A 14,108-nucleotide genomic window follows, 5' to 3' on the forward strand; every position below is an offset into this window, starting at 1 on the left:
AGATGCCACGTTCGATCAAGACCCATCTGCTTAATTTTTTGAACAATACTATTTTTATTTATTATTACTGCTTTGTAAATAATTTTTTAATTATTTCTAATATTTTTATAATACTTAGTATTTTATTAATAGTCTGGAAGCTATTGATAAAATTTTTTGTGACAATGCTGTTCTGTAATTAAATATATTTATATGTCATATTATTGTTATACTGTTATAATATGACATATTACTGTTCTGTAAGTAAAAAATAATTTATAGAGTATTAGACTTGATGCTGTTTGATATCCTTCGTAAAATATCTTTTATAAACGCACTTTAGTTTTATTACATTTGATATAGAGCTCATGCGGATGAATTTTTTAAATTGAATTTATAATACTTTGTAGACATTATGTAATAGTATTATTTGCTAATAATGTACTTAAATTATAATTATAATTATAATTATAATCGTTGCTAGACTTTGAATAAAAGACATGAAATAATGACGTCGCATTGCACTAAAAACTTTATTTAAACAGTATTTATTACTGTATAAAATAAAAATTTCTATTCATTCTTTAAAGTTTAATATTATTTACAACCCCCATTTTCATCATTTTATTTATTGCATATATTTTCATGGCTGCATAAAAATAAATTTATACTACATATTAAAGATAAATATCCTTAACATTCTAATCTGTTTCAGGTGAAAAGATTCGCAGAAACTTATTTTCATCATAATCCAAACTCTTTGGCAAACATTGTAAATCTGATAGAAAAGCATAAAAATAATCTTAAAGAGTCCGTAGATATTTTTACAAAGCGATTTGGAAGAAATCAAACTTAAGTGACCAATATATTAATTTGATCAATCAAAAATATCAAATGTGATGCAAGACATACAATTACCTACATAATTTTTCAAACAGTATCATTTTTATTTGTTATTACCTTTTTGTAAATATTTTTTTATTAATTTTTAATTATTTCTAATACTTTTAATTTTTTTATAATATTTAGTATTTTATTAATAGTCTGGAAGCTATTGATAAAATCATCTATGAAATTTTACTGTTTTATAAATAACAAATAATTTATATAGTATTAGGTTTGATGTTCTTTGATATTTTTCATAAAATATCTTTTATAAACGTACTAACATTGATTTATTACTTATATACTATAGGAGATTATGCGAATGAATTGTTTCAACTGAATATTAATATAATATTTTGTAGATATTATATGATAGTATCGTTTTTTAATAGCGATACCTACATATATGTTAATAATAATTATAATCAATTATAATCGCGTTGTTTGACTTTAAATAGAAAACGCGAAATAATGACGTCGCATTGTACTAAACATTGTAAAAAACTTTACTTAAACAGTACTAATTACTGTATAGAATAAACGTTTTTGTTAACTTTTTATAATTTAATATTATTCATAACCCTCACTTTCATCATCTTACACATATATGCATATTTTCGTTTACTTTATATATTATTGTTTCGTCTACTATACATATTTTATATATTTATTAATTTTTCGAAATATAAAGAGATATGGATATTTTGTAATATTTATACTAAAAAGCAATTCTCTCTCTTGACGAGGTATATCTTATATTCCGTTTATTATCCACATATATATTAATTCCATTTATTTATCAGATTTTTATTACATTTATTTCTTTCTGTATATACTTTACATTTATTTATTTTAGCTAGCTAAAACTACTTTGATAATACAAATCTAAATAAATACATTAGCGTTAAAATATAGAGAAATAATCTTTCAGATCAAGCATATTCCGTTTGTATTAATAATTTCAGTTATCAACACAATTTCAAATTCTTGTGACATATATATGTATAACAGGTATAATTTTTTACTATATCTGTAATTGATAGTAAATTATGCATGTGCTTTATAATTTTTACTCTACTGTGTTTCTTTAAATATTTTTATAACTTTGTAGCTGAATATGTTAAATTTATTATAAAATTGGCAATTATATAGTACAATTATAATATATACCTTAGACTAAATTCAATTTTTCTTATTAGCTTTGTGTGAATTTCTGAAATTAAATGGCTATGATTTATACAATATAAATATATTGTTTCAAAAAATGTTCAATAACTGTAATAATTATAAGCTTAATTCTCAATAAGCTTATCCTTTCCAATCGTTTATAACTCAGGGACTCTGTGCGTTTCGATGTTTATTATTATCGAAAACGAAAAATTTTTATTTAACTTATTTTTTTAACATTATAATAATTCAAACCAATAAATCCGTTAAGTGTGAAATTAGCTACGTATTTCCCCATGATCAATTCGGAAGTAAACCGATATATATATCTTATCAATATGAAATTTGCAGCGTGCAGTTATCGATTATAAAAAGACAAATAACGTAAATCAAAATGTAAATTGGTAATTATCTAAATTGTAAGCACGCGTTATCTTTACATCTCACAATTTTGGCTCTTATCAAAATTTCTGTATATATAATTTATAAATTTATCCATTGACGTATATTGAATTGACGTAATGTCTACAACGCGAAATTTTGACAAGTCAGACATTCGCGGAACAAATACTGCAGTGATTCAAAAATCGCAATGGTTAGTTTAATATTATATTTACTATTTATGCTGCGCTTAAGAAATCTATTTAGTAAACTGCGTTCAAAAAATAAATATCTCTATTAATTTTCTAACACTTGTTTATAATTTGAAAGATGTCGATCATATTACATTTTCTCACAAATCAAACTTTCGTGTCAAATTTTTGAATTTTGTATAATTTTCTAGTCGCCAAGATGCGCAGATACCAAAGGGGCAAAAGGAAAATACGGAGTATAAAATAACACCTCCGGTTATACGTATAACAATACAGACTGTACAGGACAAAATCCGTTCTGAAAAAAAGGAATTAAAACGTAAATTCGTACCTGACGTCTCTTGCGTAAAAGACTCAACGGATATTCGAGATAAAGATGAGAGAAAACCTGATCGACTCGAGGTCAGTAATATAAATACGATGTAATGAGCACAAATATCATTTTGCAAACAATATGAGTTATATTCTAAATAGCGCGTATAAAAAATTATCTAAGTTATTGTCTTTTTAAACTGAATCATCGAATCATTTATCGTCTCACTATGCCATAGTATAATAAAATAATTATTTTCTATTATCAACATATTTAATACAGAAGACACGTGTAATCTTTCCGGAGATGCGAGGAGGCATACTGTATTCCAGATGTTGTTGCTTGCATAGAGACGGCCTCCAGGATTATTGTCCTTTATCGCAATGTCAAGGGCGACCGGAATGTTTAGTTAAACCGTGGGCCGTCTGTCCACCAGGAAAATTTGTTAGACTACGTTATCCAGAATTGTATCCAAAAGTATCTGGTACCAGTTGCACCACACAATGATATCGTCTCTAAAAAAAAAAAACAAAAAAAAAGGAAAAGAGGGGAAAAAAGAAAAATACAGGAATTATTTGAATATTATTCTATACAACAATGGCACTGTATATTATAAAGATTTCATAGAAAATATTACTATTGTTTATTGAATATGTAATCTGAATAGCGTAATCTCTCTCTCTCTCTCTCTCTCTCTCTCTCTCTCTCTCTCTCTCTCTCTCTTTCTCTTAATTGCTCTACCTCTATTCCTCCTTGCAATAACGTCATTTTTTAAATTTTTATCAACAGTAAGATAAATATATCCTACTTTTGCAAATAATTTACAAAAAAATGTTAATGTACTAACGTACATCCCTATTCAGTTATAAGTTACTTGCATACAACAGAAAGAAAAGTATTCGATCCGTATATATTCTAACATATATCTTAACATATTTAATCCGTAAGACTTACTGAATGAAAAGTAGAGATTTCTTCCCGTAAATTAATGTTCTGTACATAGCAAATAATAATTCTATAAAGATAAAAACCCAATAAAAAGAAGAGTATATTATAAACGCAGAAAATACTTAAATTTCTTATCAAACTCTTTTTTTACTAGATATTTTATAACACTATGTTTTGTAAAATAGTTTCTATAACTATTGTATTTTACGATAAAAAATATACGAAAGACAAAAATTAATACAAAGACTCAATATATTTCCAAATGTAACAAGTTTCAGAAAATGATATAAAGCCAATGTGGGGTAAGTAATAACGATTAAAATCTTAAAAATTAAGTTGCCGAACAATAAAGTGCAGACAGTAGACGAGTTGGATAGGTAGACAAGTACATTAATAGAACTGCATTACACGAAGAGATGGCTCTTCTGATTTACAAGGCGGACAGCATACATTGCAAGATTGCAATACGTATGGTGACGGCTCACGAAATTGATACAAAGATGAGGAATCATCGAGGTACGCTAGTTCATCATTGTTATTTCCGACGTTTGATATGTTGCTTCTTGCAGAAGCGCAAAGAGGCTTGACATTCTCACTACTTTTATCACACGATAGAATTTGTTTTTGGCGTGCTTTATCGCAAGCTAATCTACAATACGCAGCCAGAGCCGCCTCTCTGGCTTGGTCCGCGCAGTAGAACTTTCTAAGGGCAATCTCCACATCACCCAAATCGGTCAGCTTTAATAATGCGGCACGACCTGGCTCGCAAACTGGATACAGTTTTGTCATGCACTCTGGTCTACCCATGCAATCCCACATCATGCATCTATCCTGTAAACCGTTCCTTTTGATGCATTCGCATCTGTACATTATACTCGATCGAAAGTCGAAGAATTTATATGGTTTAGCAGATCCCTGCAATATATTTTGTCATTCAATATGTTACATGTTTCAAGAGTAAATTGAATAACACGGAATTTCAAACGATTTAAAATAAATAAGATACTAATCCTTCGGAGGAAGAGACTGGTAAAAAATATTACTAAATATTTTTAATGAAAATTAACATTGGACACTCACACAGTAAGGTGGAATAGAGGATAAATCTGTGGGACAGTATACTATAGGTGCAGAAGATGGCTCGTCCCATTCACACGGTTTCCTACGACATATAAATTCAATAAACCATACTCATTTATTATTATTTATTGTCAAGTCAAATATGATCTTACTTCCTATCCATTGAGCTGATCAAACATTTTAATCGCGCTAGTAATTCGCGTCTTCTATCACAATTTGGGTTTTTACCATCGCAAGGCATTTTCTTTTCTAAATTCTATAGCACTCAATATTGGTAAATTTTCTTCTTTTAGGTTTTTCGGTTTTTTTTTCTTTATTTTTTTTACATTTGTATTTTCATCTTATGTGATAGCGATATACGTCAAATTTAGTAATTGCACAGAAATTTAGCAGTATCAGATAAAAATTTTCTGAAGTAACATAATTGTTAATTTATCGTAAACATCGAGTTTCCTAGCAACTACGTTTAATTTATCAATAGTTTTGATATATCCCATGGTGGAAGAACACAGGTGTGCTCATACTCGTGACGAATTTCATACGGTTCTGCGCAGATGCCAGATGCAACCATTTTTAAGTGTCAAAACATTTAAGGTTGTACCAAGTGATATTGTGACATATCATCATGAGTACGTGTTCAATAAAAACGTGTAAAAACGATTCTCGAAAGAATTCAAAAAATATTCATTTTTTTCGGAACCCCAACAGAATTATTGATTAATCCAGATAACGACTGGTTTAATCATATTTCTAGAGGAAGAATAATCAGCTCTTGTGTCGAATTATTTGAAACAGCAAAAATTATGGAAAAGTTATTTCAAGATTATCATGGTTCTTCTATTTGTAAGACAAAAATAAATAAGTAAAACATAAAAATAAATAAGTAAGGCTGCGGTCCACTTGACGCTACAAATTCTTTGGAGCGTTCTTCTTCTCCTTCTCATAGACTAACAGGTTTTTCATGTAATTGTTGGAATCTAGTTTTTTACCGTCTGCACTCTCTCTCTACACTGGTTGTGCATTGTCGCTCTCATAAACAACGAGACATAATATAAGCCCATAGACTTGTATACATTAGTTATTCTGTTCTTACATCAGAAAAGAGACATTTTAGTGTTTAGTGCAACATGACGACCATAAGTAAAGTTATATCTTTTTGCAAAGGTATTATGCTCGATCCAACTGGCCAAATTGTATTGATCACAAAACGCTACGTTTCGACCGCAGATTTCGGTCCTTTTCAAGCGTATAGAAACAACTCATTAGTGGATCTATTCTGTAAAGGCCGAAGCACAGACTTTTGTACAACACAAGAGGTGCTTTGGCTTTAATTCTTAATAGTTTCATTGTCGTTATATTTTCCCACGCTCTGACGTATGAATAACAGCGTGATTACGAGGGAGGCAATGGACGCGTTCAGCAGACACAACTGTTGAGTTCGTCTTATCAACACTCTGCGTCGATTGGTTGGTTCTAAAAGTAAGAGCCAATCATGTTCGACCGCTACTGAACGCGACCAATGTGGGGAACAACATCCGCGCGGCGCGGCGCGCTCGGAATACCTACTGCCACCTCCTCGCTTATCATGCTTTGCTGATACATCAGGAGTAAATCTCCGTGGTTTTGCACCGCGAAATTTACTCCTGATGTATCAGCAAAGCATGATAAGCGAGGAGGTGGCAGTAGGTATCCCGAGCGCGCCGCGCCGCGCGGGTGTTGTCACCGCGACGCGGCGCGCTCGGAACACCTACTGCCACCTCCTCGCTTATCATGCTTTGCTGATACATCAGGAGTAAATTTCCGTGGTTTCGCACCGCGAAATTTACTCCTGATGTATCAGCAAAGCATGATGAGCGAGGAGGTGGCAGTAGGTATTCCGAGCGCGCCGCGCCGCGCGGGTGTTGTCACCCCACATTGCCTCCTCGTAATCACGCTGTTATTGGTCAGAGCGTGGGAGCCTACTGCCCCTCCTATGCATACCTGCCAACGCTCTGATTGGCCGTAGGCTGGGCATCCTCGTCGCGTGCCCGGCGCGCCGCGCCATTCCAATGGCGATGGGTAATAGTGGGGGTAGACGTGCCGCTGCTCGAATATCTACTAAAACCTCCTCGCTCAACATGCTTCCCGCGTAACAGGAGCGATTTCTGAGGAATAATTCTCGCTTTCCTCATATAACCTAGAATTCTTTTCATAATTTTTATGATCTTTCAAACGTCTTAACGAATGCATAATACATTCTTCGCCATTACTTATTAATAATTTAATATTAAATTAATATGTGTTTATTAAATTAGTAATGTAATTATATTAATTACTTTTTCTTAAATGATATATGTATGAATAAACTGCGAATGCATCGCAGTGCTCGCCGTGCTTGTCGCCGCGGAAAAGTAAATGCTCTAAAATGCGACAAACGACACGGATATATCTCGAGAAATACGTTTATTTTAACATTGTAACGTATTCTTTAATGCGAGGCATGCTCTCTCGAACAATATTAGACACTAAAAAGTTTTTAAATGCTGCTGCATAATGTTATAGACAACGAGAAAAAGGTATAGCCGCGAATGCCGACGGGCGGCGTTGGACGACAAATTCGGAGCTTCGAAATACGATAACTAAATGAATCGCGAAAAATACGTTTATTTTAATATGGTTATGTATTCTTTAATGCGAGGCATGCTCTCTCGAATGTGATTAGACGATAAATAATTATAAAATGCTGCTGCATAATGTTAGACAACAGAAAAAAGGTAGCGGCGAATGCCGACGGGCAACGTTGAACGACAAAGTCGGAGCTTCGAAATACGATACCTAAATGAATCGCGAGAAATACGTTTGTTTTAATATTGTTATGTATTCTTTAATGCGAGGCATGCTCTCTCGAATGTGATTAAACGATAAATAATTATAAAATGCTGCTGCATAATGTTAGACAACAGAAAAAAGGTAGCGGCGAATGCCGACGGGCAGCGTTGGACGACAAAGTCGGAGCTTCGAAATACGATACCTAAATGAATCGCGAGAAATACGTTTGTTTTAATATTGTTATGTATTCTTTAATGCGAGGCATGCTCTCTCGAACAATATTAGACACTAAACATATATTAAACAAGTTACTATATTAAACAAGTTTTCAACTTTTATAATTAAATTATTATTTGAAATAAAAGATAATATTTCTACATTTCAATGTATAGCATTTTTGGGACTGTTTTGTAATAAAAAGACTTATATAAATATAGAAAAATAAAAGTATATATTTTTGCATAATTAATAACATCACAATATCTTACAATTACACATATATATATGTACACATACATATACCCACACACATATACATGTACATACATATATACATATATATTTCATATTACATTATATAAACATTGCATCGTATTACGAAATGTGAATAAATTTATACGTATCTTTCCTAATTTTTAATAAAATTCCTTCTTCATTTAATTTTGAAATTAAAACAGTAAAATCATTTATTACAATATTTTCGGATGTCGCAAGCGCTTCCAAATCTTTCACTGAAAATATTTGTTCCTTAGTTGCTTTTACCCTTTTTTCTAGTATTTTTATAAACATTTTTATCTGTAGAAAAGAATTATAAGTTAAGAATGTAAATTGCTTTGGATATTTAAATATTTTTTATATAAATATAATAATTAAATTAGTATATATATACGATTTACCTTCTTATTTGTCAATTTACCATCAGATTGTAATTTCGGCATTGTATCTTCTACTGTATCTTCTACCGTATCTCTCGTTGCATATCGCAATATATCTATTACATCTAATGCATCCGCTTCGGTTGCTTCAATACGTAATTCCAGTTTTGCCCTAGCCTATAATGAAGCGATATAAAATATCTCATTTTGACATTCTCTTCGTCACACAACAAAAAATACTGAACCTCAGTTAATCGAATCATGGCTTCTAATTGTCTATTGAATATTGGCATACTACCAAATTGTTTATTTTTCGATCGAAGTTCTAAATAATAATTTTGTAATACTGTTGCAGCTTCAGCGGATAATTTTGGTTTCACATATTCACGAGCATAGGAAATATAAGCTCGAAGAATAGGCTGTGGTATAATTTTAGTGGATAATGGTAATATCAGCTTTGCCCTGAAATATTTATTACGCAGTTAGATTCGCTGTTCTATTAAAAATAAATACAATTAGCATGAGAGGATATTGTCAATTAGTGTCATTTTTTAAACTCAATAAACACGTATGTCTTATACAAGGTGTTATATATTTTTTCGAAACTATTAAAGGTAGCAAAAAAATTCTTTTTGTAATTTTCATAATTGAAGTTTTTTAAACGACAAGATGCTACTATTAATCTTCGCAAAAAGGGGTAAGAGAGGCGATATCCCGTTTTTTTTAATGGAATAATATGTAAATTTCTGCATTTTTTTTAGATAAATCTTGTTTAATGTAATAACATTTACGTAGGACATTTTTTCCTATTTTGTTTTTCCATTTTCTAAAAATTAAAGACACGACAAAAAATATTTTTCAGAAAAGAAATTTGAAGATTATTGCTGTTAATAAAATATCCAATCCATTAAAAAATGGAACATTTCTTTTTTTGCTCCTTTTTTAAAGAATTGGAAATAGTATCCTATCTGTCATTTCAAAGGTTTCAAGAAATTGTAAAAAACAATTTCTCATCTTCAATAGTTTCAGAGAAAATACACTGTAATACTTTAAACATTCTGTATAATGCAAAATTAATTGTAATAATTATTTATTACCTCAAAGCACATTCATTGTTGGAAGATAATAGTTTGATAACTTCTTCGTTGGGATTTGCATGTGAATTGCTATGAACAGTCATGATATGCTTGCATAATAGATTATCAAAATGCTATTACATAAAAAAAAGTTACGATTACAATCATTATTATACAATATATAATTGTTTTATATATTAGACTAATATTTAATTTACAAATAAATATTTACCGCATTTGGTTTATCCAATAATAAAAAAATCAAATCAAATCGCGAGAGAATAGGCTGACTAATATTTAGATTTTCGGTTATTGTTTTACTCTTGTCGTATTGCCCTCCGATAGGATTTGCCGCTGCGAGGATTGATATCCGTGCAGGAAGGGAACATATTATACCTGACTTTGCAACAGTGATACTTTGTTGCTCCATCGATTCTAATAACGCCTGAAATAATACGTGCAAAAATAACGTATAGATATTTATAAAACTTCATAAATATAACATTTTTTTCTATTAATATTATTATTAAAAATGCTATATCGCTGGATATTACAATTTCTACATTAATAACATTCATCTGTTGCGCATGTCTTAGCATTACTTGCTACGAATTATACTCATGTTATTTTACCTGATGCTGAGAGCACATTTTATCGAATTCATCGATACAGCAACAACCTTGATCTGCTAAAACTAAAGCACCAGGTTCCAAAGCAAAATCATTTGATCCCGGTTCTTTTGTAAGCGTTACCGTTAATCCTGAGGATGTACTTGAATTGCCACAAATATATACACCTTTTAACAATAATTGCGTTTCCATATAAGACATTTATATATTACATTACACGAAGAAACTTATAAAGAATTATTGATTTTCTCATGTATACCTTTTGCAGATATTCGACCACACGCTTGTAACAACTGCGATTTGCCAAGACCAGGATCTCCGACTAACAGGATATGTATATCGTCTCGTAATTGTGCATGTTTTGCGTTACCTCCAAATAAACTTAATATCAATCCAGCTTTAACTATCTCATGCCCGTATATATTAGGACATAACGAATGCACTAACAATGCAAAAAGATTTGGTTCTTTATATATATCCTACACGTAACAAAAGAAAAGCAAACATAATTATTTCGGAATGCAAAATCAGCTTTATTTTACTTAAATATTTAATGAAAAACAGTACCTGTATAGCTAAATAATTTTTTAGGGAAATTTCGGTGCTCATAGAACTTTTATTTGGATACCTATGTTTATTATTAATAACCGTTATTGCCTTCATGTATAACGAAAATGGAGTCCCAACTTGTGCTTTAGTTGTACCATCATCGACTCCTTGAACCTAAAGCGTTATAAGACATTACACAGATAAGGTTCCCTCTTTCTTTACTTTAGTATTTAGTAAACATATTTAAATACTCAAATAATTTCGTCTTTTTATTAATAATAAAATGTTATTAGAAATAGTTAATAACTATATGAGATACAAATATAGAGAAAAGAATTTTTGAATATAAAAGATACGTCTATAAAAGTGTTTCTTAAGAAATACCTTGATGATGCCTGTAAGTGTTATATCATCGCCAGGCATACAGATATTAACTAAATCATCCAGAAGTTCTACATCAAGTATTTTAGGTACTCTACCTTTAGTCTCCTGTAAGATGATGTTACGTATTAATATATTATATACAATTTTATTAATATTTTGTTTTATGTGTAACTGATTGGAGATTTTATTAATATCACAATGTATTTGAAATACGTTAACTGTCTTTCTAAAATCACTAAAAAAATTTATTAAATATAACTACTAAAACATGAAAACTCATAAAATATATTATCTATGCTCAGACAGTTTAAATCAGAACATACACATACACACTATTATATACTTATTGCTACTATTATAAAGAAATCATTAATTTTAGAATCATTTAATTATAAGATAGCAAAACTACCTGGTCATCATTCAATGGTTCTTGTATTCTAATTATTTGGCATAAGACAGTTTTTGTACAAAGCGAGTCTAAAACTGGATAAAATTTTGATACACCACAGACATCACATTTTTTTGGCAATGTATATGTTTCTTGCTTCTGTTTGACTAATTTTTGCAAACGGCATTTGGAACAGGCAAATACTATCCACTGTGCAAGATATTTTACTCTACCAACTCTTATCACACAGCCTCTGGTGGATAACAATTTTCCTGTAACAATTTCAATAAAGTGACAGTTGTTATTGCAAGAAGGAAATAAAACTAGCAAAGCATCATCATTAGATATACTTTCTAATAAAAAAATCTACATACATATGTATAAAAAATAATGTGTATGTACATGTATATCTGTGTGTGTGTAAATACTTACCATAACAATTTAATTTAAGATCTCGCAAACATGTGATTGGTTGATAATTTAATATACCTAATTTAATGGTTGGTAAACTGCTAATAGATTTCAGAACATACTGTAAATTTTCGTCTGGTACTGTCTCTAAAATTTTCTAAAATCGTGATACAAGAAATTTACAACAGGGACAATTACAACAAAGCGGAAAGTAATCTAAAACTACATTACTCCTATTAAATTGGAACTCCCCGATATAAATCGAGTTTACCAGAAAAGACAACTGCATCATTTCACGACAAAGCAATTCAAGTTTCTTAATTCACATAAATTACTTGTTTTAGGCACTAAAATACTTTATAATTATATCCAAAATATTATAAAGATAGAATTTGTTGTTCCATCTAAAATGTTAAAAACAAATAATATATTGCTGCGACAAACATTTGTAGAGATAAACTATTTTCAATATTTTTAAAGCAACAAGTTCAATCTTTGATACATTTCAAAAATACATATTGTTTAGATGTCCCATTACTTTGAACCTTTCTTGCTAAACAATTTAAGCAATAAAATTAGAAATACAGCAATAATCTGATACATAAGTAGCACAAATTTTTTAATAGGTATAAACTTGATTTGAAACGGTAGAGATTCCACTTCAATAAAGATAATTGCAATTAAGGTCCGCAGGCATGCGACATTAAGTATTCATGCACAATTGATTGAAAAATATATGTATTTAATAATAAGAATGATACCTGATGAATACCAAGTTTTATACAGTTTAGCGTGTTTGTTGGATCCTCATATAATTCATCCTTGAAATTTGGCCATTCCTCTATAAATTCATCATCATTGTACAAGTCATACATATCGATGTCGAAAGACAATCCTGCTTCAAAATTTGCCATTGTGAACAATGAAGATAGCGCTTCGTGTCTTTCTATAAAGGCTTCTACAGCTTTAATGTGCTTCGTAATATTACCGTTGGTTTTATATTCTGTACAAAAATATAATTTATTAATACATAAAGCAAACCAGATATTTTCAGAAGCACACGCATGCATACATATATGTATACACATATATATAAAATATTCATACCTTTATCAGGAAAAAACAATCTCCATCCATAGTACGGAATATCTAAATTCCTGCCAACGTCCAGATTATCCGAATTACAACTTGTTTCATCTTGGTCTAAAATAATATAATGTTTATGTTATAGCTTTTAGAGAAACATAAAATATTTTACACCTTTTACTTTTAAATTAATTTTAATATAAAATTTAATAAATATTAAATTTTTAACATATATTTATTTGAATCTCTTTTTAAATCTTCTATAGGCAAAGCATTTAATATACACACATATGCAATACTTTTTTCTGTAAAGCTATGTAACTTATCTTTTAACTCCTTTCTTTATACTAGATTATATACATATACATATATAGATAGTAACACAAGAAATAATATAAAAAAGTTAACTGTTGAAAATCTCAATACTCACGTGGTTCAGTATGATTTTCAACAGTTTCCTTTGTTTTTCGTCTCTTTTTATAATATTTTGATTTGTCACCCATAATAACTTACAGTATTGACATATATATCGTACACATGAAAAGAAAAATTCTATTTTCGTACAGTTGAACTTCTTTATCCTTCTTTTTCTCGTTTTTTTTATAGCACTTTGATTCCAAAACACGGTCAGCCTCTTGTTTGGGTATAAACGTAAACAAAGCCGATGACTTCTTCGGCAGACGGAGCAGACGTCTAGCACAAGTTTGAGCACAGACTTCTATTAACTAGACTCACAAACTAGACTGCTCACCGTGATTATGGCCGTGTTCAGCAGACACAACTGTTGAGTTCGTCTTATCAACACTCTGCGTTGATTGGTCGGTTCTAAAAGTAAGAGCCAATCACGTTCAGAGAAAGAGAGAGAAGATAAACGGTGCAGGAAGTTCGGCCATTGAAGTTCGGCTAAAAAGAACAGACCTCGCACACGCGCGCATGC

At 30.5% G+C, this 14,108-nt stretch overlaps 2 protein-coding genes across 2 annotated transcripts; both read right to left on the reverse strand.

Moving 5' to 3' along the window:
• Window positions 1–4,041: 4,041 nt before the first annotated feature.
• Window positions 4,042–5,461, reverse strand: LOC139808475 (uncharacterized). Its single transcript, XM_071770510.1, has 3 exons — window positions 5,118–5,461; window positions 4,966–5,047; window positions 4,042–4,800 (listed from the first exon to the last, which is right to left on the reverse strand). The coding sequence occupies exons 1-3, from the start codon at window positions 5,204–5,206 to the stop codon at window positions 4,276–4,278; spliced, it is 696 nt and encodes a 231-aa protein (XP_071626611.1). The 5' UTR covers window positions 5,207–5,461; the 3' UTR covers window positions 4,042–4,275.
• Window positions 5,462–8,270: 2,809 nt separating this feature from the next.
• On the reverse strand, window positions 8,271–13,898 carry LOC139808371 (DNA helicase MCM8-like). Its single transcript, XM_071770270.1, has 14 exons — window positions 13,602–13,898; window positions 13,193–13,288; window positions 12,847–13,088; window positions 12,107–12,242; window positions 11,696–11,946; window positions 11,287–11,391; window positions 10,921–11,076; window positions 10,613–10,832; window positions 10,357–10,520; window positions 9,957–10,169; window positions 9,746–9,858; window positions 8,894–9,110; window positions 8,670–8,825; window positions 8,271–8,568 (listed from the first exon to the last, which is right to left on the reverse strand). The coding sequence occupies exons 1-14, from the start codon at window positions 13,672–13,674 to the stop codon at window positions 8,368–8,370; spliced, it is 2,343 nt and encodes a 780-aa protein (XP_071626371.1). The 5' UTR covers window positions 13,675–13,898; the 3' UTR covers window positions 8,271–8,367.
• Between the last annotated feature and the right edge of the window lie 210 nt (window positions 13,899–14,108).

This window comes from Temnothorax longispinosus, chromosome 1 (genome assembly GCF_030848805.1).
Source record: "Temnothorax longispinosus isolate EJ_2023e chromosome 1, Tlon_JGU_v1, whole genome shotgun sequence".
NCBI lineage: Eukaryota > Metazoa > Arthropoda > Insecta > Hymenoptera > Formicidae > Temnothorax > Temnothorax longispinosus.